Source organism: Miniopterus natalensis, chromosome 7 (assembly GCF_054644295.1).
Source record: "Miniopterus natalensis isolate mMinNat1 chromosome 7, mMinNat1.hap1, whole genome shotgun sequence".
NCBI lineage: Eukaryota > Metazoa > Chordata > Mammalia > Chiroptera > Miniopteridae > Miniopterus > Miniopterus natalensis.
Genome location: NC_142087.1, coordinates 26,384,963 through 26,409,941, shown reverse-complemented (window position 1 = coordinate 26,409,941; position 24,979 = coordinate 26,384,963). Strand labels below are relative to the sequence as shown.

Sequence of the window (24,979 nt, the reverse complement as noted above, 5' to 3'; positions counted from 1 at the left end):
CTCCCTTCACCAGGAGTAGAGGAGCATTCTTCCTTCCAAAGATGAAACAGATTGAACAGGCCTTGCTAAGTTTCCCCCAGTTTACTACCCATACTGCTCATTTTGTCCCATCACATTTCCCCATGACTTTCCACGCTTCATCAAACCTAGTAGCATAAAAACCATCAGGTTTAACTGCTTCCTTGGGTCTTCATTTCCTCATGAAGGCTCCTATGTCATGCAGAATTTATAACGAACAAATTTGTATATTTTCCTCTACATTTCTAACCCTCCACCCCTAAAACTAACAATGAATCATTTGGCCCTGTTGATCTGCTGTTCTAAATATTTGTTTTCTTCTTTTTAAATCCTCACCAGAGGACGTTTTTTCCACTGCTTTTCAGAGAGAGTGGAAGGAAGAGCGAGAGAAAAACTCATGTGAGAGAGACACATCAATGGGTTGCCTTTCATGGTACATGCCCTTGGCTGAAATCGAACCCGAGACCCTTCCGTCCGTGGGCCTACTGGCTAGGGCTAAATATTTCTCAATTCCATTTATCTACTTAGCTCAGGCCCCCATCCTCTCTCATCAGATTACTGCCACAGCCTCACAAATGATCTCTTTGCCCAAATTTTGCCAACCCCGGGCCTGGTGGGAGGAAAGCGTGGCTCTCAAAAGACCCCTGGATCACCAGTTGCCCCAGTTCCACCAGTAAAAGGACTCACCCCGGGAGCAAACAAACTCATGCCGGTAGTTAGGAGGTGCTTATACTAAGAACTGTTTTGAAATCAGAAGGAGAAATGATATGGATTCCAGGAACCCTGAACTAATAGTCGTGTTTTGCAGGTTTGGAACTAGAAGCACACTTTCCTATGGAAATACCAATAATTCTAGTAAAGACATAACACATTCTGGGCATGTCACAGCCTGTCTTAATCAAGAGGAGGAGATGCGAGCGCCAGTAAGAGGCAAGTAAAAGGTGATTTCCCTCGGGTGCCCGGTAGAGAAAGGGGGGCCGGAGCGACTGGACTGCCCCGCTGGCTCCCTGGAACTACAGCTCCCAGAAGGCCGCGGCAGGCTCCCCCCACTCGCTCTGGGGCTCTAAGCGCTGCTGGTCGGCCGCCGGGGTGCCAAGGCCCTTCTGCGTCCATGGCTTGTCCTAGCAAGGCAGTAATTGTTCCCGGGAACGGAGGCGGGGACGTGGCCACCCAGGGCTGGTATGGCTGGGTGAAGAAGAGGCTGGATCAGGTAGGAGGGCGCCTCGCTGCGGGGAGTCAGCCCGGAGCTGGGGGGACAGGAGGGCTGGCGGCCTGAAGCTGGACCGTCGTCTCCCCGCTGCTCCCCAGCCCCAAGCCCTGTGTTTTCATTCCTCTCCTCTGCTGCCGTCTTCAGCTCCAGGACTGGTGGTCGGAACCCTGATAAAGCTGCCAGGAGGACTTCTCTGAGTCCTTGGAGTACAAGGCACCACCTCTCAGAACCGCAGACCACCCCCCTGGATCTGCTGTGGGGTCAGATTTGGGGCTTCCCATAAAGTAGATTTTTTTTCTTGTTTTTTTAAAAATCCTCACCCGAGGATATTTTTTTTCATTGCTTTTCAGAGAGAGTGGAGGGGGGGGGGGGGGAGAGAGGTAGGGAGAGAGAGAGAGAAACATCGACTGGGGGCCGGGGATCGAGCTTGCAACCAAGGTATGCACCCTTGTCTGGAATCGAACCCAGGACCCCTCAGTCTGTGGGCCAGCCACTCCAACCACTGAGCAGAACCAGCTAGGGCCCCATGAAGTTTTACAGCTGTCTTCTTTGCTCCCTGGCTCAGATTTTGAAAAATTCAACATGTAATATTAATTAGTATATACAAAGGATTTATGTAGCATGTATGTAAATGAGTCATAATGTAATCAAACCTGAGAATCCATCATCAAACTAAAATCTAGAACATTACCAATAGAAGCCATCTCTGTGCCCCTCATCCCATTTCCCTGCCATCCTGAATTTTTTTTGCATTTGCTCTTTTAAAAATTAAAGTACTTTTGCAACTTATGTATGTATCCTTTAAACAACATATTGTTTAATTTGGCTTCTTTGTGAGCTTTATAAATTGGCATTCTACTGTAGGTTGTCTTGTACATCTTGGGGTTTAACTCTCTTCCATAACCAGACAATAGGATTGCTTCCTGGGTTGCCGTCCTCTAGAGCTCTAGAGTAGGCTTCTAGAATAAAATTCCTGGGTTGGCCTGGCCAGGAGTGGCTCAGTGGTTGAGCATCGACTTAGAATCCAGGAGATCTCCGTTCGATTTCCTGTCAGGGCACATGCCTGGGTTGTGGGCTTGAGCTCCAGCTGGGGGCGTGCAGGAGGCAGCTGATCAGTGACTCTCTCATCTTTTTATTTTAAAATATATCTTTATTGATTTCAGAGAGAGGAAAGGAGAGGGAGAGTCTCCAACTTTCTGTATCACAGTCTGTCTGGCTCTGGGTCATTCTGTCTAGAACACATTCAGTCATGCCCTTTCTATACACATAGGTCTTTCTATGTAGAGACCTACAGAGCTGGCTAGATACAGAACTACAGACACATGAAGTTCATGAGAGGGACTGTATGTTCATATGTAATCCTGTAGTGCTTAATCCGCTTCATTTCATAACATAAACAAATACTTATTAAAATAGAGAAAGATCATATCAGGTGTCACACTGTTTATTAGCAAAGTATTAGTTGTAATTAAGCTGTTTATTATAGCTTTCTTTCCCCTCTCATGTCATAGGTACCTGGTTTCCAGTGTTTGGCTAAAAACATGCCTGACCCCTGTGAGTATTAAAAGTGTTTTTAAATAGCCTCCTCTTGTTGGGTTTTGATCTTGCATTTTCCTGGTAGAGAGCAAGAATATTCTAGTAGAGCAGCCAAAGAGAATATGTACCTAAGAACGAATGATGGCAGGTAGCTTGGGGAGGGGGGTGTATACCAAAAACATTCTAGACAATTCTAGTAAGGATCAAGAAAAGCATGTGGGCCCTGGCCAGGTGGCTCAGTTGGTTGGAGCATTGTCCCATATACCAAAAAGGTTGCGGGTTCAATGCCCAGTCAGGGAGCATTCCTAGGTTGTGGGTTTGATCCCCGGTCAGGGCGTGTACAAGAGGCAACCAAATGATGTTTCTCCCCCCCTTCTTCTCTCTCTCAAATCAATAAAAACATATCCTTCTGTGAGGATTTTTTAAAAAAAGGAAAAAAAGAAAAGCAGTTGGACTTGGTAAAATTTAATTTTCAACTTGGTAAACAACTTGATTTTCCCTTCTATAACTCAACAAATATTTCCAGGCAAAATTTATGGGTGTTTCACTTGAGGCAGAGGTAACACAAAACTTTACAGCATTTATGAGGTCCTAATATTTAAAAATATAACAATGCCACTTTTGTTTGGAGTTTGGCTATGACTTGTCTCAGAAATTTCTGTTTTGAAAAGAAATTATATACAAATTTGAGAATTTTTTATTTTTTAAATCTTCACCCGAGGATATTTTTTCCATTGCTTTTTCAGAGAGAGTGGAAAGGAGAGAGAGAAACATCGATGTGAGAGAGACACATTGACTGGTTGCCTCTGGCACGCACCCCATCCAGGGCTGGGAATTGAGCCTGCTACCGAGGTACGTGTCCTTGGCTGGAACCAAACCCGGGACCCTACAGTCCAAAGGCCAATGCCCTAACCACTGAGCCAAACCAGCCAGGGCAATATTGTCTTTTTTAAAAAAGGACTACAGATTTGATTCTTTCAAAGAGCAACATACAAATCTTTGTCTCTATTAAAGTGGCCCCATTTCCCATTGTAGTCCTGAAGTTTTCAAAGTTGTGAACTGCTGCGTAGTCTTCTATTAGAAAGGTGGGCGGCATTAGACTAAGGCTGTCCCTATCAAGTGACAGACTCTTTCTTTACCCTGAACCTTAGTTACAGCTCGAGAGAGCATCTGGCTGCCCTTCATGGAGACAGAGCTGCACTGTGACGAGAAGACCATCATCATAGGCCACAGTTCCGGGGCCATTGCAGCCATGAGGTGGGATCCTTGTTATCACCCCATGTGGGCTCCGACCAAGTCTGCTTGGGAAAAACCTTGTGTATATCTGGTTTCCATTGCCGAGAACAGTGCTGACCTCAAAAGTGTAACATAACCTATCCTAATTCCTTCCTGGTTTGGTTACTGGATTAAAAAAATTGGGGTTTTTTGCTTTTACTGGGATACAGTGATCTTTTGAAAACATTAGTGGCTCGAACCCCAGCCACTGCCCATCCCTTCAGAAAAAATCCTCAGCCTTCAAGGCTCCCAGTAGCTCTAATGTCATGTCTGCCTCCTTCCCCGAGCCTGGTTTAGACCTCACTGTAGTTCTTCAACATGCTAAGTGTGCACCTACCTTAGGCCCATGCTTGGTCTTGCTCTACCTGGAACTCTGTCCCTAGGTACCAGCCTGGTTTCTCCTTCTCTTTAGGCTCTACTCAAATGTCCCCTTTCAGTGGGGCCCTCTTCTAACCACTCCATTTGAAACCCCTCACCCCACTGACTCCTGGTCCCTTTATGCCTTGTCATCGCCCTTATTATCTATGCCACTTTCCATCATCTGACATCCTGTTTATTTCTCATCTGTCTCCTGCCGATAGAATGTAAGATCCATGAGGGTGGACTTTGTTCACTCTGACTCGGAAACCCCAGTGCCTAGAAGAGTGTCTGGCATATGGTAGGTGTTCAATAAATATTTGTTAGCGATTAGAGGCTGTTCTCCTTTCCTCCTTAACCGCTAAGTGCTTAGGACCCATGGGCACATCCCCGATGCTCTCCATAGAACATGACACCTCTCCCTTTAGGTTTATAAGGCCAGGGGTTAGGGATTTAGGTGGCTGAATAAGCCTGTTGGCTTGGGTTTCTTCCATATTTGCCAGGCTGGATGGCAAAGGCTTGTGGTTTCCATTCATCTAGCCTCATCCCAAGCAGTCCTTCAAGATGTCGCAAGAATTGCATGTCAGAGAGCCTCACCAGATTCCATAACCTTTCAGCCACACTAATCAAAGCTACGAGAAGAATAATGCTTTCCAATATGGAGCTACACAATGACGGTACAGTCAGTGCTTACAAGCTGCCAAGGGTTGTCTGGAAAATGAAGAAATCCCTTTCTGTTGAAATCTATACAAACTCAAGGCCAACTGGATTTTTCTCAGGCCACTGGCTAATGAAGATGTGCCCTCTTTTAAAGATCCCTGTAACTCACTGCAGGACTGTCAGCAACCTTCTACGAACTAACTTCTAAAGTTAAGGTAGGGCCCGGCCAGGTGTGGCTTAGTGGTTGAGCATCGACCTAGGATCCAGGAGATTGAGGTTCGATTCCCGGTCAGGGCACATGCCCGGATTGCGGGCTTGATCCCCAGGAGGGGGCATGCAGGAGGCAGCCGAGCAATGGTTCTCATCACTGATGTTTCTATCTCTCTCACTCTCCCTTCCTCTCTCTCGAAATCAATAAAAATATATTTTTAAAAAATAAAGTTAAGGTAGGCAAAGAGAAAAATAGATGCCAAAACCATGGGGGATTGTAGGGGCACAGGATATCGACAGTCACAGAGGATCACCCCACAGTTTACTTGTTAATCACAAAGGGGAAATAGTGACTTTACAATGGAAGGATTTGATGGATATCACCTTAAGTCTGCAGTTTGCAACTGATGCCACAGCAGGCACACTGGCGTACACAAGGATTTTTGAAACGTGCAAATCCTGACTAGTTAGGGGCACTGACCTCTTTTGCCTGTCAAATAAAAACAAACTACAACAGCCAACACGATAACCATCCAGCGTGAATGAATCAAAATTGTACCTATTTTCTGTCAGATCAGCAAAAGATGTATTTTTTGGTGTGCCTCAGAATTTTAGTAATTAGTTTATGTGCCAGGAGATGAAAAAGGTTGAAAATTGCTGCCTTAAGCAAGTAATCCAACTTAATCTCAGCAATAATAGGACAAATTGGCTTCAGGTGCCTCTGAAGGAAGGCCTGGGAGGTTCACAACATCGCCTATGTAGCATCCTTGCCAAGTGTTTAAACTCAGTCTAATCATGAAAAAACAGGCAAATTCAGCTTATGGGACAATGTACAAGACAACTGGCCTAAATTTTTGTTGTTAACCCTCACCTGAGGATACTTTTTCCATTTATTTTTAGAGAGCGTGGAAGCGTGGGAGAGAGAGAGAGAGAGAGAAACATCAATGTGAGGGAGACACATCGATTGGTTCCTCCCACACACACCCAGACTGGGGCAGGGATTGAACCTGCAACCCAGGTACATGCCCTTGACCAGGAATCAAACTCACAACCCTTCAGTGTGCAGGGCAATGCTCTAACCATTGAGCAACACCAGCCAGGGCACTACCCTAAATTTTTAAAAATTACCAATGTTATTTAACATGAATAATTTAAAAGTGACTACAGAGTCATGAAAACCAAATGCAGTGCATGATCTTTGACTGGATCTAGGATTGAAAAGCAGTTTTTAAAGCATTTGGGGGAAAATACAGTTAACATTACTGTTTCAATGTTAAGTTTATTAGGTGTAATAGTGGTACTGTAGTCACATAAGAGGATAGCCTTATTCTTAGGGATACATGCTGAAGTATTTAGGGGTGATATATAGCAAAATTAATGCATTAATCTAGGTGCTTGTCATTCTAACTTTTCTGTAGGTTGGGGAAAGAAGTTTAGGCGCAAGTACAAAACACCAACCCTAAATCTTTCCTGGCATAAAGGCTCCTTGAAACTGCTACCATTCTATGTCTTACCTTAGCCTAGTTTTTGCTGAGGGAACTATTTGCAAAAGTTAACTGTCTACTTACCAGGCACTGTACTAGGCACCAGGGTCACGACAATTGAGGTTCAGATGTGCCCTTAAGGAACTGATGGTTTACATTGGGGGAGATAGATATACTACTACACAAATGAGTAATACAATGCAACATGGAGCGTGTGGTAAAAGAGATACATTTTGCAGTGTTTCTTCAAATATGGTCGGGTTGGGAGAGGTGGCATTCCTCCAAATGCAGATTTCTGGGGCTCATTCCCAACCTTTTGAATCATGCTCTGGGACTGAGCCTGGAAATCTACGTGTTAACCAAGTAATGCTGATATATACTAAAGGTAGATTGCACACGCTGAAGAAAATGATTACTTTCTCTGTGTATTCAGAAAGGATTGCAGAAGAGGTTTGGACTACCTTGAAAAATGAGTAGAAAATCATTAAGTAGCCACGGTTAAGTGATTAACCATTGGCCTTGTAGTTCTGCAGTTTACTTACTATTTTTCGGATTAACTTTAACAGCATATAGCACATGCTTCCTATAAGCGAAACCAAATGAGTTTTTGGTGGTTAACTGACTCTGGTGACCAGATTTAACGTTAAATGTTAGCTAACGTCATTTCTCTCCCCCCAGGTATGCAGAAACACATCGAGTCTACATGATCATATTGGTGTCTGCGTACACGTCAGACTTAGGAGATGAAAACGAGCGTGCAAGTGGTAAGTTTGAAGGCAGAAACTGCAGAGGCGCCCTTCCTCTAGTCACAGGGCTCCTTGTTCAGGTCATAGAACAGCATTGTCTTTTGGATAAGCTACAAAAAAAATCTGATAGCACATGAAAAATATTTACCACCCATCTTTAGCTATAAGTTTGGCACTTTGAGCGGCGTAGACCATTTCTAATCCATAGTCTAGAATGGAACCCTTAAGGCCTGACTGTATCTGAGCCATACTTCCCCTTCACAAGTACCCGTGGTTTCAAGCTCCCGGATCTGAAAACCACTTAGGCTCTGATTCTTTGTGTTTCTCCTACAGTCTTCACTACATATTTTAGAATGGCTAGAAGGGAAATTGCCCATTGGCACTGATAGGTTATATGTATTTTTCTCCATAGGCTACTTCAACCGCCCCTGGCAGTGGGAGAAGATCAAAGCCAACTGCCCTCACATTGTGCAGTTTGGCTCCACTGATGACCCTTTCCTTCCCTGGAAGGAACAACAAGAAGTGGCCGATAGGTTGGAAGCCAAGTTGTACAGATTCACCGACCGTGGCCACTTTCAAAACACGGAGTTTCCCGAACTGATTAATGTGGTGAAATCTATGCTGAAAGAACCAGCACAAAAAGAATGATCTCTGCTATTTTGCATACCAGTATAGTAGAGCAATTATCAGATTACAGGTAAATAATCATCAAAAATGCCTAAAAAACAAACACAAGTTTTAGTGTTCGAACTAAATTACAAATAGCATTTCCACTTTCCATAGAATCTACATCTCTCCAGATTGCTCTGAATTAAAACAGTATTTTCTCTCTATGATAAGGGACATAAGGACTTCTTAACCACCCAAAGTGAGTAAGACCGAAATGGAACCCGGGTTTCCTGATTTCCAGCCCAGATTAAAACTAAGTAAATTTCATGCATGTTACAGGAATTGTACTCTTTGAAGTAAAACTTTTGTATTTTGTTAGAGAAAGAAAACATGACTGAAGGTCCAGAGTGTTGGCTTAGAGCTCAAAACACTAGCTATTTTGAGCTGGCCCAGGACATTAAACCCAGGCTGGGGCCTTCACCTTTGACAGCCTGCCCTCCCTTCCCGTCCTTCAAACAGGTTGCGAATGAAACATAAGGATGCTGTGAGGCAGGAGTCTGCAAGGGTTGGGCAGGGAACACGAGCAATCAGCTTTAAGACCACAGTGGTACTCGAGGACAAGGGCAACGTGGAGAACTCATGTAATGTGGGAATGTGGCAAGGTATTGCCAATTTTCTGATTTTTCGAGGAAAAACTTTATACAGTGGTTTTTATATTCAGGGAATATATATGTATGTATATTCCATATGTACGTGAATTATGTCCAGTCCATATACATACGGTTTAGTTGGCAACTACAGTATAAATAAAAAATTTATAAACACTGCAACACACACAAAATCCAAGCCACCCATTTGGGGCCTGTGCCATAATTAACTTAGGCAGGTGCCTTAAAAGGCTCTACAAAGCCTGAGAAATGAACATAATGTCAAAGGATAAAATCATGGAAACAATTTGGATTTTGTTACAAAGTCTTAATTTTTAAAATAATCTTTCCATTCCTCAAGTTTTTGTTCTGTAGAGTTCTACCTTTTAACTTCAAGCATCACTCCATGGTTTTTCTTCTGATCATGTCAAAAGAACCCTTTTTCATTTCTCAACAGTTTTTGCCTATTACAATCCCTGAGTATTGCCTCCATTTCCAGTCTGCTACTATAGAAAGTTCTATTGGACAGCACTGGAGTCTAGGGCATGTATTTTATATTCTCCCCTCATCATCCATCTAGTAATAGTACGAAGTAAAACTGACTCTGCTTGAAATTACTTGACTAGTTTGCTTAGTCGATCACCATAAAAATCATGGCTCCATAAAACTTATCACCAAACTAAGATCAGAGCAGTTTCACAGAAGAATCCTTAACTGTTCGTTTACACCATCCATCAAATCATAGATTCTCATGATTCTGTGTCTGACTATATACGGCTCGTTATTAACCACAGTGAGGCCTTGACAGACTCCAGTGAATAACTGTTCTCAGGTGAGCAAAATACCTTATACTAAATGAAAATCAAATATAAGGATTAGGACTTCACTCACAATTTGATTTTTTGGTGTCATGGGTCTAGAGCCCCAGTATTTGTTTTGGTCAGAGTTTACTCCTGTACATAAATACCAGTGGTGTTGTATTTTTAAATTATTGTGTCTTTCCTCCTTAATATTCAGAATTTAAAATGCACTCTGAGAAAAATGTTTAAAGAGATTCTTTATTCTAGTGAGGCAAGGGATATTTTTATATTTTAGCCATTGATTGTAAACTTTAAAAATCAATCTCTGAATAAAAAATCAATCTCCGGTTATCAAGACATAATGCAAAGTCTGTATTTAAAACTGGTTCCTGCTCTCCAATTCTAACTCTCCTTGGAGTTCAGTTTGCTTATTAAATAAGACAATGCCCCTGTGATAGGCCAGGTCCCAGGAAAGAGATATTATTTCCATTCCAACTCTCATTGGGGTGCAATAGAAACCCATAGTTGCAGGCTCCTAGATTCTCTGTTTTATATATATATATAAAACATTTATATGACCTTTGTTTCAAAGAGCTAGTGTTATCAAATCCTAATTCTATACAGTTGGCCACAGAATTTATCTGGTTCTTAAACTGGTTACTGAGCTGAATTCATTTTACAAACCCCATTTATCTCAAAATAACCCTTCTGATGGTTGTCCATTTGGAGTATCTACAAACTGGTATTTGAACTCAGGCCTCTGAAGTAGCTGAGCTTGCATTCCTTTCCTTTGGTACCATACTTTTGGACTAAATACAGAAACCTTTTTTTTAAAAATAAGTTTTTATTGATTTTAGAGAGGGGAAGGGAGAGAGAAACAGTGATGAGAACCATAGATCATCTGCCTCCCTCACACCCCCTCCAGGGATCAAGCCTGCAACCTGGGCATGTGCCCTGGCTGGGAATCAATCAGTGATCTCTTGGTGCACCGGCCAATGCTCAAAGGAGTCAGACCGGCCAGGGTGACACAGAAACTTTTAAACGGAGTTAAAAGGGAAAATACAACAGCTGGGATCCTAAAAAGCCCTCCAGCTAACTTCTGTGCAACACTACATCAAATAAACTAGTGTTTTCTATATGGCTCAAGCCTGGAATTGAAAGTGCTGTTAGAACTGAGGACAACTATAATAGCTTTCTGCTCAGTTTAGACATATTACATCATGATTTTTAGAACAGAATAAGGAAAAGAAACTAATCTAAAACAAGAACAGAAGAATGGTACCCCTCCCGAAAATAAAGTGTGGAGGACAATGGATTACTTTTAGTTTTAATTTTAATTATTTAGCAGTTAACTAATTTAATTTAATTAGTATTTAATTTAAAATACTAAGAATCTAGGGGGAAAATCCTAGTAAATAACACAATTGAGTCACAGAGTGAACTTGTAAGACTTTAACAAAGAAGATCTAGTGAAAAGAATCCTTTAGGATGAGAATAATATTATTTATGGACTGAAAACATATTAACAATAGTCATCATTTAGGTTTGCGGTAAACGCAGTGGCGTAATCCTCTAAATATTTCTCACGTAAAAAGGAATCAATAGTGTGGGAAAGGGATGTTCCAACTCTCCCCTCCATTCACAGTGCGTAGACTGCTCTGCTCTTCCCACCCTCCCTGTTTTAATTTCTTCTCACTGGAACCACTGAGAAAACATAAATGGTGATAGTGAACCAGTATAAACAATTTCCCTGAAAACTAATAAATAACTTCAAAACAAGCGTTTTTAGACTCTAGCCATTATCCAGTGGTGAATATGCATTTGTTGGCTTCTTTTTTCTTGGACAATCAAGTCTTGAAAGCTTCCGATGTTGTTGTCCAGAACTTCAGAGTATTTTATTTATTCAAGAATGGACTTCACTTACCTGCTTCATATCCTGTTGGATACTCTACCAATATAAATTTAGTCTTCATAGATAAAAAATATATATTTTCATAGCAGCAAGTCTGTATCCATTATTGTGAAGTTTGCTTTCACGGGAATTTGATGTTCCATCATGAGTTAAATTACTTGCTCCCAAAGTAACTTCATTTGAAAAATGTCATAAAGTTCCTAGCCCTCTACTAAAATTCGAGCCATTCTGTCATGTAAACACAGTTAGATGGTGAAATCTCACCACCTTCACGGCAGTCATCAAAAACCTTTAAAAAAGAAAAAAGTTTATATTCAAACTGAAGTTTTAAAAAAATTATTACACTAATAGATCAAGTCAAATTAAATGTCAACTATAACTCAAATTTCTGTTAACAAAATATCCAAGACCCAAACATTTATTTAAAGCACTACTTAAGACAAAACTTTCAAATTGAAAGAGATTAGGGCTGTATTTAAGAACTTACTATAATAGGACCTGCTCTATGATCTGGGAAACCTTATACTATAGCATTAAGATGACCATGTTCGCCTGCCAACTGGGGAAAAGGCTATCAGCAGGTAACAGGAATACAAGAAGGGAGATCTATACCATAAGAATGACTTAGTTTTGACTAACTGTTTCATGTTTAGCTACCTTCCTTTTCATGAAGGGTGCTGAATAGAATTCCCAATACGCTAGCCTTTTTTCTAGTAACTCAAACCATGGCATGGAGTGCTTAGATGTATAGAAAAGGGCCAGTATAATGAAATAAAACAGACTCACAGCCCAAGAATATAAATGTGATGAGGGCTGGGACAGTGCCTATAGTACACTGTTGGCACTCATAAACCATATGGGAATGAATGAATGAATGAGTGCTTGGGCATGCTGCAGGGGAAAGAACATTACCTTGGAGTCTGAATCCTGGTTGTTACTTCTAAGCTGCATGCTCTCAGGTCTTCCTTAGCCTAAGTTCCTACCTACTTAAGGGGAAATTCACCACTAGCTCAAAGGGACGTAAGGAGGGTTAAATGAAATCACATAAATCTTCAAAAACATGTCTGGCCATGGTAAGTCCTCAACAAACCTCATTTCCCATCCTACTTAGGTTAAATGATTAATGGTTGTCAAAATTGGTCCATTTTAGGGCCAAGAACAGAAAACACAAATTTCTTAGGTAAGACAATGATTTGTTCATTAAACGTTTGTGATAAAGGTTACATGGAGGTTTGAGTAGTTCTTGGTCAACCCTGAGTCAGAAAACTGGAGCATGCTTGCTGGTATGTTACGTGGCATTTGCACTTGGTGGCAGTCAAGTGTAAAGTGAAGCCCCTTTAACTCACCGGGCAGAGTCCACAGGGGGCCCGGACCAACCCCGTGGGTGGGATGATTGGATTGACTGCCCTGTAGAGTTTCATGCGTCCGTCTACACTGCCAACTGTGCCTTCTTTTGCAGCGATGATAGTCATCTCCACTTTCCCATCATATATGAGTGTATTCAAAATGGTTTCAATGTCCTCCATGGACAACTCTACCTATAAAGGGGATATATTAAAAAGGAAACAAAAGGACAAGGAGACATTGTTTTGGAAGGGTTAAAAACAAGCGAAAGTACAAAGAGGTTGAACAATGGTCCAAGTTAGCACAAACCACTCAAATGCTAGGGACAGAAATCTTACCTCAAACTGAGTTTGACACTTTCTGATATCTTTATTTCGTAAGTAAAATCTGAAAGTCTTGTAACATTTGTTTGGCAAGAACTTGATGGAGATTTATAAAATGCATGAGCAGAAAGGTACTTTAGACATCAGTCTTTAGTCAAAATTCCTGTCTTTCTTTTAATAAATGAGAAATCTAGGAAATGAAAAATGACTGGTCCAAGGGTCCAATTTCTTCTCTGATCATGAAAAGCATTCAGTTTCCTTATGTATATAGTACCTTATGTATAGGTCTTCAAAAAAAATATGCTAATACCACCATATATCTCATAAGAAGGAAACTACCAATAAATGACAACTGATGTGATGACTGATGTTTGGCACATATGTTGAAATGTCCGAGAAAGTCAACAACTTGTCAGAACAGACTTTTGAATTCGGATTGTAAAATGTACGACCAGCGTCCTCCACTCTGCTGCCCTATCTCCCAAGCTCAAGTACATACGTTGCGGACAGTGCCAATGGCAACGATCGACATTGCCTAACTGGCTCAGGAAAGTGCTTTCTCAAAGTGGGTCCTGCAGAATGGTCACAGGTTATCACTGAAGAAAGGGTCTGGGTCAAATAGGTTTGGAATAAACTGTAAACTATATCCCTATGATAAATAAGTTTTTAAAAATGAGATTAAAATTAGAAACAGCTTTGACCTTACTAATCCCCAGTTCACAGATGTATTTCCACACTTCATGTGATGAAGCAAACGAACTATTTCTCTGTATCACTGGATTCTGTTTGCTCTCTCGGGCTGTTTCTGCCTATAAGGATAGAAACATAAATCTCAGCAAGAGCACTAGTGTTTTATGAATACAATTTATACACAGTGAAATCAACAGCAGAACATATTTTGTTTAGTAAAAAGTACCAATTTAATATTTAATTCCTATAAAACAAGACCTACAAAATTAAACATTCTTTATGAAGAAACGTAAAAAGAAATGATTGTTTATTCAATTATGCCTCACCTTCGTTTGTAGGAACTTAAAACACTGTTGGTTAAGCACCTCTACAAATTCAGATTCAAAATCCTGGTCACTGTACCAGGCTCCACCAGTCACAGACCGGTCAGGCTGCAGGTTATAGAGCATATACACCTTTTTTTTCGAGGCCTAGGAAAAAGCATGCATAGCAGATGTGGTTATAAGCTAACAGTCTCCCAAAACTAAGATGTGAAAAAACACACAAAACATCAGAGTTTTAGATTTACTTATTGTAAAAATGGTAGAGAATTCCCATTTACCTTGTGACGTTTTCCCTATTATTAACATCTTACATTAATAGGGTACATTTGTTACAACTGATGAACCAATATTGATATATTATGAACTAAAATCTACACTTCATTAGTATTTTCTTAATTTTTCCATAATGTCATTTTCTGGTCCAGGATTCTATCCAAGATACCACATTAGATTTAGCTGTCATGTCTCCTAAGGCAAATTTTAGTTGTGACAGTTTCTAAGTGTTGCTATTGATGAACTTGCCAGTTTTGAGAATTACTGGTAGAATACCCTTAATTGGGATTTAGTCTGATGTTTTTCTGATGATGAGACTGAAAAAAGACCATAGAGATCAAATGACCTTATCACATCATATCAAGGGTATTTGATTGTCACCAAGTGATGACTGATTGTCATCAATATGACTTATCAGTGTTGACACTAACCTTAATCACCTGGATAAAGGTGATTCACAGTTTTCTTCACTGTAGTTACTTTTGTTTCCTGCCCTTTCCTTGGAAGAAAGTCACCATGCACAGCCCACAGTTAAGGACTGGGAATTATGCTCTGCTTCCTTTAGGGTGAAGTGTCTACATAAATTTGGAATTATTCTGTCTGGGAAGATTTGTCTAATCTGCCCCATTCATTTATTTATTCAAGCATTTATCTATCAGTATGGACTCATGAATATTTATACTACTTTAATCTGCAACCTTGAAAACATCATGCTAAGTGAAAGAAACCAGACCCAAAAGACCACATATTGTATGATCCCATTTATAGAAAATGTCCAGAATAGGCAAATCTATAGAGACAGAAAGTACATTAGTAGTGGTTAGGGCCTTGGGGTAGGGAAGCTGGGGAGTGACTGCTAGTGGGGTCACATTTTGGGGTGATGAAAATGTTCTAAAATTAGAAGAATGTGACGGATGCACAAGTCTGTGAGTATACTAAAACCCAATGAATCATACACTTTAAGAGGATTAATTTTATAATATGTAAATTATCTCAATAAAAGTTAAAATGTCAAAATGAAGCTAGTGGGTATGTGGAGTTCATTGTATTATTTTCTTTACTTTTGTATATATTGGAAATTATCCACTAAAAATGTAGAACAGAAATAATATTCTAATTTAAGGAGTGGTATGACATAAATATCATTGATAAATAAAATCAAATGATTATTAAATCTTTTTTGGCAGTTCACCTGATTTTATTTTTCAATTACAGTTGACATTCAACATTATTTTACATTTGTTTCAAGTGTTCAGCATAGTGGTTAGAGAATCATATACCCTACAAAATGATCCCCCTGATATTTCAAGTACCCACCTGGCACCATAGTTATTACAGTATCATTGACTATATTCCTTGTGCTGTACTTCACATTCCCATGACTATTTTGTAACTATCAATATGAACTTCTTAATCCCTTTACCTTTTCACCCAGCTCTCCAAACTCCCCTCCCCTCCATCAACCATCAATTTGTTCTCTGTATCTATGAGTCTGTTTCTGTTTTATTTATTCATATATTTTGTTCTGTAGATTCCACATATAAATAGTAAAATCATATATTTGTCTTTGTCTGTCTGACTTATCTCACTTAGCATAATACTCTCTAGGTCCGTCCATGCTGTCACAAATGGATAAAAGATTCCATTCTTTCTTTTTTTTTTTTTTTTTAAATATATCTTTATTGATTTCAGAGAGAGGAAAGGAGAGGGAGAGAGAGATAGAAACATCAATGATGAGAGAGTCATTGATCAGCTGCAGCCCTCAACCCGGGCATGTGCCTTGACCGGGAATCGAACCCTGATTGCCTGGATCCTAGGTCGACGCTTAACTGCTGAGCCATGCCCAGCCGGGCTCCATTCTTTCTTATGGTTGAGTAATATTCCATTGTACATACGTACCACTGTTTTATCCACTCATCTATTGATTGGCACTAGGGTTGCTTCCATATCTTTGCTACTATAAATAACGCTGCAATGAGCACAGGGGTGTGTATGTTCTTATGAATTAGTGTTTTGGGTTTCTTTGAATATATTCCCAAAAGCAGAATTGCTGGGTCATAAGGGAGTTCCATTTTTAATTTTTTGAGGACCCTCCATAGTGTTTTCCGTAGAGGCTGCACCAATTTGCATGAGTATCAAATTCTTACATGCTGAAATTTGTGTTCAAGCAAACTTTAGGGGAATTTTGGTTCCTTTGACACCTAAATCAGTGAGGTCAGCAGCAGATGTCCCTGATGGACCCCGCTCTGAGCGTGGAGCCCCCGAAGGATGTGATGGGCAGGGTGGGCTGAGGAGAGGAAAAATGCTATGTGCTGGAGCAGACGCTCTACCAAGGCAGGGATCTTTCTCTGACTTATTTACTGACGTATCCCAAGCACCCAGAACAGTGCCTGGCACACAGCAAATGCACAATAGATATTTGTTCAATGAGTAATCTAATATGCCAGGATGAAGTAAATTCTCTTACACATCACAAAATCCAGGAAAAATGTTCATGATTCCAAAAATTCTTTCCTGAATAGAGTAAATCAGCTTTGTTTTATGAGTGGGTAAGACACTAAGAGTTAACTAGACAGTAACATATCTAAGCAGCATCTCCAAACCAATATAAGCTAAATTTTTAAAAATCTTTTTTGATCAATTGTTTTAGTTCACAATATAGCTTAAAGAAGAATAAAACCTGACATATACTTGGAGCAACATATGTACAGCCAACATCTGGGAGAAGAAAAGAGAAAACTACTCACTGCCACAGACTTAACAGCTTTGATAAGCTTTTTACTTTCCAAATTCTTTAAAATTTTGTTAATTTCTGTTAATGGCAAATTACTTTTGTACCGGATATCTCTGCTCCATATTCCTGTAAGTAAAGTAACATAAGTTGAAAACTTTAGGATTTGGGTTTATAATACCACTGCTTATATCTCATTCCAAAATCAGCAAAATATACATATGTTTATATTCCTAGAGCATAACTATTAGAAAATTAAGTGCCTTAGAGGTAAGAATCACATAAAGTAACAAAAATATGCAAAAATAATACGTAAGTTATATGTTCTATTTTCTATGGAAATTTCTTAGAATTCTCATGTGGAACCTTTTTAAAAACAAATAAAAAAGACGTATTTGTAATAGAAAAAAATCTTGAATGTTGTTGAATTTATACAGTCATGTGCTACATATTGACATCTCAATGATGGATCGAATGTATACTGGTGATTCGATGAGATAATAGAGCTGAAAATTCCTATCAACTGGTAACATCATAGCTGTCCTAATGTAGCCCAACTCATTACCCATGTGTTTGTGGTGATGCTGGTGTAAACAAACCTGCCAGTCATATAAAAATACAGCAATACAATTATGTACAGTACATAATACTTGATAATAAGTGACTATATTACTGGTTTACATATTTACTACACTATACTTTTAATCATGAGTTTAGGGTGTACTTTCTTATAAATAAAAGCTTTTTGTAAAACAGTATGCTGCAGCAGCCTCACACATCCCCAGTCTCATCCATCTCGTTTACTGTCTCTTGATTATATGCTTTTCTTGCACTTGACTTAATCTTGTGTTGTTCTGTACAGTAACATGCCATACGGGATTGCAGCTTAGGGGCAATAAGCTGTACCACATAGCCTAGGTGTGTGGTAGGTTTACACCACCTATGTTTCTGTAAGTGAACTCCATGATGTCTGCACAATGACAACAAAATCACTTAACAATACATTTCTTAGAAGTTATCCCTGTTGTTAAGTGGTGCCTGACTGTATTGTCTCTTCCATCCCCTCCTGCACCCCAACCTATTCCCTATAAATTTCACTTCAGATTGTACATGTGAAACACAAACTTATGCCTGGGCTATGGTCAGCTGCAATCCTCAAGGGAAAGAAATCCCGTTATGCGAGCACCCATGCCCATTATTTACACGGCACTGTATTTAGGAGATGGGAAATGGGAAGATTATAGTTCTTACAGCCACTAAAGCCCTGCGCAGGAAGGCATAATGTTTCTTTCAAAGAAACAAAGTGTTGCATGGGAAGAGGGAATTTTATGTAAAACTATTTTGCCGTATTTCCTTCCCAAAGCAGAGGCGTAACGAGATGGGAAGAATTTTTTTTTTTAAACAAGAGAATGGCTTTTTCATAGGTCTATTGACCTTTCTAGTAAATAAAAGACTTATAAGGTTGCGGATTACATCATAAACATTAAAGCCTATAGATCAAACAAATCCTAAATTGTAGCAACAGCAGCTTAGATACGGTTCTCCAGTGAAGACAGATGAACTAAGTAGCTGTGCGGGACCGAGTCGGACACGGCCACGCTGCACTACACATCTCTCTGGTTTGTTTCCCAAAACCAGAGGTTTTTATTGGCCACAATTTACACATAAGATGAAGACACTAAGGCTTCCAAAGTATAGAAAGTGAAGATTAAAAAAGGGATCTTAATTTTTAATTTATTTTGCACAGATAATATATTCACACGGTTAAATATTCAGAAGTTTCTTTCCATCCCTGCCCACAGTCATGTAATTCATTCCTGCCTCCTCTGAGTCAACAATGACACCACTCTGCATGTCCTTCAAGCATATGTATAGTACAGAGCAGGACAAAAATAGGTTCACGGTTGTTGGTACAGAAAGTAATACAGTAATTAATAATAATATAAGAATAAACTGTTTTGCATACTCACAACTGTAAACCTACTTTTGCCCCACCTTGTATATAAGTATGTTACATTTTCCTCTCCTTTTTACATAAATGGCAGCATACACGCTGATCCATACCCTGGGAAGACAGGCTCTCAGTCCCTATATCTGGTCTTAAAGTCAATGTTTTTTCTGCTGTTTCCTTCACGTGCTTACCTTTATTTCCTGCATCCTCTATGATCTGATAAACTAGTTTCTCTTGGTTATCTGATCCCTTCATTTTACTGCAGGGGAATAAAGTAGAATTAAAACAGCAAAAGAGGTACAGGAGAATGTAGCAATCTACATGACTACTTAAACGAATTAGCAGACAAGGTCATCACAAGTATTTACCAAGAGAAGGACTTACCTTAAAAGGAATGAGACAGGGCTGTATGTACCAGAATGAAAAGATGTCCAAGACAGAGTAAGTGAAAAAACAAGGTGCAAAACAGTATGGATAGAATGATCCCATTTTTGTTAAAAAAGAAAGAAAGAGAGATTATATATAAACATATAATCACCTATATGTATTTATATATATCTAGAAAAGAAGATATATACCAAATTATTAAGAGCAGTTATCTCTGGGAAATGGAACTCCCAATAGGAGGCAGGGACATTATGCAATTCTGTATTGGCTTTTTTCTAAAACCACATGTTACTTTTGTAATAATTAACGTTTTCTTAAAATGATATAATTAGGTGCTTACCCAGCATTCTGAGAATCCTTTATTCTATACAGCAGGCCTGTATTGCTCCTTAAGAGATCCAACTGACCCTAAATTTTTTAAAAATAGAAAATAGCAGTGAATTACTTTGGAGATACATCATATCCAATGACAAATGTTAATGCATTCTTTAATATTTTACACAGACTAAAATATCCTACCTCCCATAGTTATTTGTCAGTTCCTCACTTGAGATTTAAGTTTTGCCTACTTATCACATGCAGTGCAATTTTTAAACCTTAGCTCTTTATCTTGTCATTTTCTAAAATATTAATACCTAACCAGTACTTATATGATAGATCCTGGCTTGGTTACATGAACAATGCATAAAGAATTATAAATAAGCAGCTTTAGAATAAAAATCTGTATTCAAATAAAAACATATTCAATAAATATAAATAAGTATAATACAAATAGAATATAATTTACATAATATAAAGTTCAAATAAAAACTAACATGCATATTAAGAAAAATAAGCCAGCCAGAGAAAGAGAAATACCACATGATCTCACTCATATGTGGAACACAATAAACAAAATAAACTGATGAACAAAATAGACCCAGAGACATAGAAGCATGGAACAGACAGGGATCTCAGAGGGAAGGTGGGGGTGACAGTGGGTGGGGAAAGAGTAATCAAATAACTTAAATGCATAACCTATGGACACAGACATTGGTATAGGGAAAGCCTGGGGGTGGGATGGATGCAGGGTGGAGGGGACCAATGGGGGGAAAATGGGGCATCTGTAATACTTTCAACAATAAAGATAAATAAAATAAAAAAAGCTAACATGCATAAACATTCTATAACATGATGATTAAAATTTACAAAGTTAATAGTGACATTTACTGGTATGTGATTTTTCTATTGTGTTACACAAAAATTAGGCAGAAAGGTCAACCAATGAATAAAAGACCACAGTTTTGTTTTTTCTACAAGTCAAAAGTAAAATAAAGCATGTCTGACATGCTTCGGAATTTCCTTGGGTCTGAACTTAGGAACACCTATATGGCTATACCACTGGGCTTCTGGCAGTTTGGGGAAACCACAGCTAAGAGAGGCCTCATTCCCATGTTAAGATTGGGCAGACCCATGATTCAGAAATGGGTTTACATACGGCTGAGCAGTAATACCCTCCCTCCCCCAATCCCACTAAGTAACAAAACTGAGACACAAAGCTCAATTTAGAGGCTTTACTCATTTAATTCAACCTGTGAACATTTAATGAACACTAGGACTATGAATTCTAAAAGAGAGTCACACATCTAACTTCAATACCATCTGGTTGGCATTAAGACAGAGGTAAGTAATGGGTGGGATGGGCTCTCAGAGAAGCAGCTTTGGCCCCATCTGGGGATTCAGGGAGGCCTCCTGGAGACAACAGCAGAACTGAGTCTTAGAGGACAACGAAGAGTTAATCTGTGAAGAATGGGAAGAAGGGCCTTCTAAGCAGGGATGACAGTGTAAGCAAAGGACCTGGGACATGCAACAGCATGATGTTGCTGGGAAACAAACAGAATCTGTTCCCTTTGAAACCTAACTTTTGAGGCACAATGATGGCAAAAGATGAGGAAGGTAAGGAAGGTAGAGGCTCAATGTGGTGAACCCATAAGTTTGGGCTTAAATCTCTAGCACTGAAAGAATCATTTCTGATGGGGAAGTGACTTGGTCAGATCTGTATTTAAGACAGATCAGCTGTCTGCTCTGAGGCAGATGGAGTCAGGAGAGCCAGTCAGGATGCACTGTAATAGTCCAGGTAAAAGCCAAGAGCCTGAACACATGCAGTGATAGTAGGAATGGAAATAGAGGAACAGATTTGAGACTTATTTAGAAGCTAAAATCAGTAATAACTTGTGATTTATTAATAATTACTCTCTTGCTTAAAATTCTTCAATAGCTCCACCACTGCCTACAGCCTATAGCCAATACGACTGACAGTAGGTGGGGTCGGTCACAGAGATGGTAAACAAGGGGGAGGTACTGAGGATGATTTTCAGACAGAAAGGAAAGGGGTGAAAGGGTAGTCACAGGACAAAAACATTTTCTATTGCCACAACCTCCCAGCATCCCTTCCTCTATCCTTCCTGGAGCTGAAGACCTTCATCATAATGAACTGACTAGAAATAATCAACAGTCCTTTTTTCCTAGTGCTAAAACAAGGGTCAGCAATCTGGCCCACTGCTTGTTTTTATAAATAAAGTTTTATTGGGACAAAGTCACACCCACTTGTTTATGTGTGAATCACAGCTACTTTCTTGAAGAGTTAATCTACTGTAACAGAAACCATATGGCTTGCAAAGCCTAAAACATATACTATGTGGCACTTTATAAAAATGTTTGCCAACCCCTAAACTAGAAGGTTGAAGGGAATAATTTAACAGAAAGTTCATCTGTCCTCAAACCTCCATATCCAGAGCCCTTAGAAATCCAACAAAGCTGGTATATTTAAAAGCAAATCAGCCTTGGTCCTGGCCAGGTAGCTCAGTTAGTTCAAGTGTCATTCTGATAAGCCAAGGTTGTGGGTTCGATCTCTGGTTGAGGCACATACAAGAAACAACCAATGTATGCATCCATAAGTGGAAAAACAAATCGGTGTTTTTCTCTTTCTCTCCCTCCCTCCGTCTAAAAAAAAAAAACAATAAAATTTAAAAAAGCAAATCAGCCTTCAGATGATTCCTTAGTATAGAAATGTTTTACCTACTTGCTACTAAGACAAACTGAAATGCTCTCAGGACATGGGAATTTTGACAATGGGGAAAGGAAGGAGAAACAGGTAGATTTAGAGCATGCGGTACCACTATGTGGGGTGTTTTGGACAGTAGAGGAGAATGACATTAGGGCTCCAGGAAAACAGAAAAGGTAAGAATAGGTAGAAGGGCTTCACTGAAAAAAACCCACTGCTATCACTGGGGGCTGAGCCTGCACTTCCTCCCAGGGGCCCAGCAATGGTCACATTTAACTGTACTCATTCCTGCCTCCTGAAATGCTCAGGGTGAGATTGTAGAAAATGATACCCTAATGAGTTGGCTCTGTGATGACTCACAGAAAAATCAGGGGGATATATTTCATAAAGAATGGCCCAATACCAGGAGTGGGAAACAAAAGGTGAGAAGAGACTATGCCTATGTGCCTTTATGTATCTTAATGACAATCAGATTAACAAATAAAGCAGTCTGAGCCGTTTCCTGATTTAGAATCTTGTCAGTCACAACCTAACACATCTTCCAATGTTTTTATGAATAATAACAGGAAGTAATGACAATGGTAACTTAAAAATGTAATTACATTAACTAGTTGGATTCACCTTACCATAGACAACAGTCTATTGATTGCCACTGCCCGCTGCTGAGCTTCTATATGAGGCATTTCATTTTGAATTACTTGGTCTGTGATTCCATGAGGGAACTGGTGACATAATTCTATAATCCTAGGAACAAAGGCATTAATGATATTATTTATGTTACTTATTTCAAGAGGCAGTGGGACAGTTCTATTCCCAGTCAGGGTACATGCTCCGGTTGCAGGCCGGATCCCCAGTACAGGGCATGCAGGAGGCAGCCGATCGATGACTCTCTGTCATCATTAACGTTCCTATCTCTCTCCCCCCCTCCCTTCCTCTCTCTGAAATCAATAAAAACATAAAGTGAAAAAAAAAAAAAAAAAATTTTAAAAAGAGGCAGTGGGGGGAAAACCAGCAGAACAATTTGAAATTGTCTTTTTTCACATTTGGCACATAGTCTGGGTTTCTATGACGGTTTTGAATCAAAGCTTTCAAAATACATGTCTGTATTATTATTTAAGGAAAACATTCTTTTTCTCACTAATAAGAACTTTAAAATAGAACAAAAGTCGAAAACACGGGGAAAAAATTAACACTGCAGCTTCACTTTTCTCAGATGCAAGCACACGAAGTTAAGATACAGTGCTGCCCGGCCAGGTGTGGCTCAGCGGTTGAGCATCCACCTAGGATCCAGGTGATCAGGGTTTGATTCCCCGTCAGGGCACATGCCCAGGTTGCAGGCTCGAGGCAGTGGATCAATGACTCTCTCATCATTGATGTTTCTATCTCTCCCTCTCCTTTCTTCTCTGAAATCAATAAAGATATATTAAAAAAAAAAAAAAAAAGATACAGTGCATTGGGCAGCCATAAGTCTGCAAGCAGGAGGCAAATCAGATACTTCTGGTGGGAAACCAAAATTTATGACAATTTACCACAACTGGGGCCTGCTTTTGGAATTGTCCCTACCAAACAGAAATAAGCCCCTGGGATCCTCATATGTTACTCATAACAGTCTGAGAAGGTTGGGTTCTTTAAAAAACTATGTGGTAACCTACAAATAGCAGAGCACTGATGGAGAATTATAAAATTGAGAGGCTTTAGGGGCCCTACAATCTTGACTTAAATACTGCACCGAAACCACTGTTGGCTTACTGTTGCTTTTAATCACAAACTGCACCCTAACTTCGCCCAAACGTCCTGTCGTGGGAGTTCCCATAGCGACAGGGGCGCTCTTGGGTCAGAACCTGCATCCTCAAGGACTACGGTAAAAAATGCCATCTCCTCTGTGAGCTTCGATCACCTTAACGCGGGGAGGCAGCGCATCGTCGTAACTTCCCCAACAGCATCGAGACAGCCGCACAAACCTGCACACCGTCCAACTCGTCTCGAACTTCTCGAGTTTTTTGCTCTCCAGGGGTGGGAGGGGGACCCAAACCCGGCCGGCCCCTCGCCGCGTGATCACTGAACTCGTCCCGGCTCTCCCGGCGGTCCCCGGAGAAAGGGTCCTGCCTCCCCAACGACCCGCCGCCTGCGGGGGCTCCCGCGCCAGGAACCGAGCCTCCCCCGCGGACCCACCTGCTTTCTACCTCTACCGGGTCCGCGTCGGGCGGCTGCAGCTTCACCTTCACCTCGGCCATGAGGACGCGGTTCCTACCCCCGCGGGGGACAGAAGAGCGTGGCTGCCAGACCCCAAACGGCAGGACCGGACAAGAGGCGAAGACGCGGCCCGCCTGGGCGCCGCGCTTCTCCCAGCGTCGCAGCCGGTCCTTCCTCGCCCGTCGGCTTGAGGTGACCGAGCCGCGCCTGCTCCGCCGCGCTCCCCGGCGCCGCTACGCGCGCTCATGCCCGCCTTC

At 40.5% G+C, this 24,979-nt stretch overlaps 2 protein-coding genes across 3 annotated transcripts; one reads left to right on the top strand and one right to left on the bottom strand.

Moving 5' to 3' along the window:
- Positions 1–1,129: 1,129 nt before the first annotated feature.
- On the top strand, positions 1,130–9,713 carry RBBP9 (RB binding protein 9, serine hydrolase). Its single transcript, XM_016211979.2, has 5 exons — positions 1,130–1,228; positions 2,740–2,782; positions 3,916–4,021; positions 7,429–7,514; positions 7,909–9,713. Exons 1-5 carry the CDS (start codon positions 1,130–1,132, stop codon positions 8,142–8,144), a joined length of 570 nt encoding a protein of 189 aa, XP_016067465.1. The 3' UTR covers positions 8,145–9,713.
- A 1,154-nt stretch (positions 9,714–10,867) lies between these two features.
- Positions 10,868–24,875, bottom strand: POLR3F (RNA polymerase III subunit F). Of its 2 annotated transcripts, none has more exons than XM_016211981.2 (9): positions 24,702–24,875; positions 23,156–23,273; positions 19,827–19,894; positions 19,291–19,358; positions 17,165–17,277; positions 14,148–14,291; positions 13,833–13,940; positions 12,811–13,002; positions 10,868–11,753 (listed from the first exon to the last, which is right to left on the bottom strand). In XM_016211981.2, the coding sequence occupies exons 1-9, from the start codon at positions 24,761–24,763 to the stop codon at positions 11,676–11,678; spliced, it is 951 nt and encodes a 316-aa protein (XP_016067467.1). In that variant the 5' UTR covers positions 24,764–24,875; the 3' UTR covers positions 10,868–11,675. The 2 variants fall into 2 exon arrangements, with proteins under 2 accessions (XP_016067467.1, XP_016067468.1); XM_016211982.2 differs by lacking the exon at positions 24,702–24,875 and adding an exon at positions 24,427–24,518.
- Positions 24,876–24,979: the final 104 nt, after the last annotated feature.

Excerpts from the sequence above, each read along its gene's own strand:
- POLR3F (XM_016211981.2), bottom strand. The coding sequence starts at position 24,763 with ATGGCCGAGGTGAAGGTGAAGCTGCAGCCGCCCGACGCGGACCCGGTA. Across the intron at positions 13,941-14,147 it reads TTAAGTTCCTACAAACGAAG|GCAGAAACAGCCCGAGAGAG; the intron begins GTGAGGCATAAT and ends CTATCCTTATAG. Across the intron at positions 13,003-13,832 it reads GTGAACTGGGGATTAGTAAG|GTAGAGTTGTCCATGGAGGA; the intron begins GTCAAAGCTGTT and ends TCCCCTTTATAG.
- RBBP9 (XM_016211979.2), top strand. The coding sequence starts at position 1,130 with ATGGCTTGTCCTAGCAAGGCAGTAATTGTTCCCGGGAACGGAGGCGGG. Across the intron at positions 2,783-3,915 it reads TAAAAACATGCCTGACCCCT|TTACAGCTCGAGAGAGCATC; the intron begins GTGAGTATTAAA and ends CCTGAACCTTAG. Across the intron at positions 7,515-7,908 it reads TGAAAACGAGCGTGCAAGTG|GCTACTTCAACCGCCCCTGG; the intron begins GTAAGTTTGAAG and ends TTTTCTCCATAG.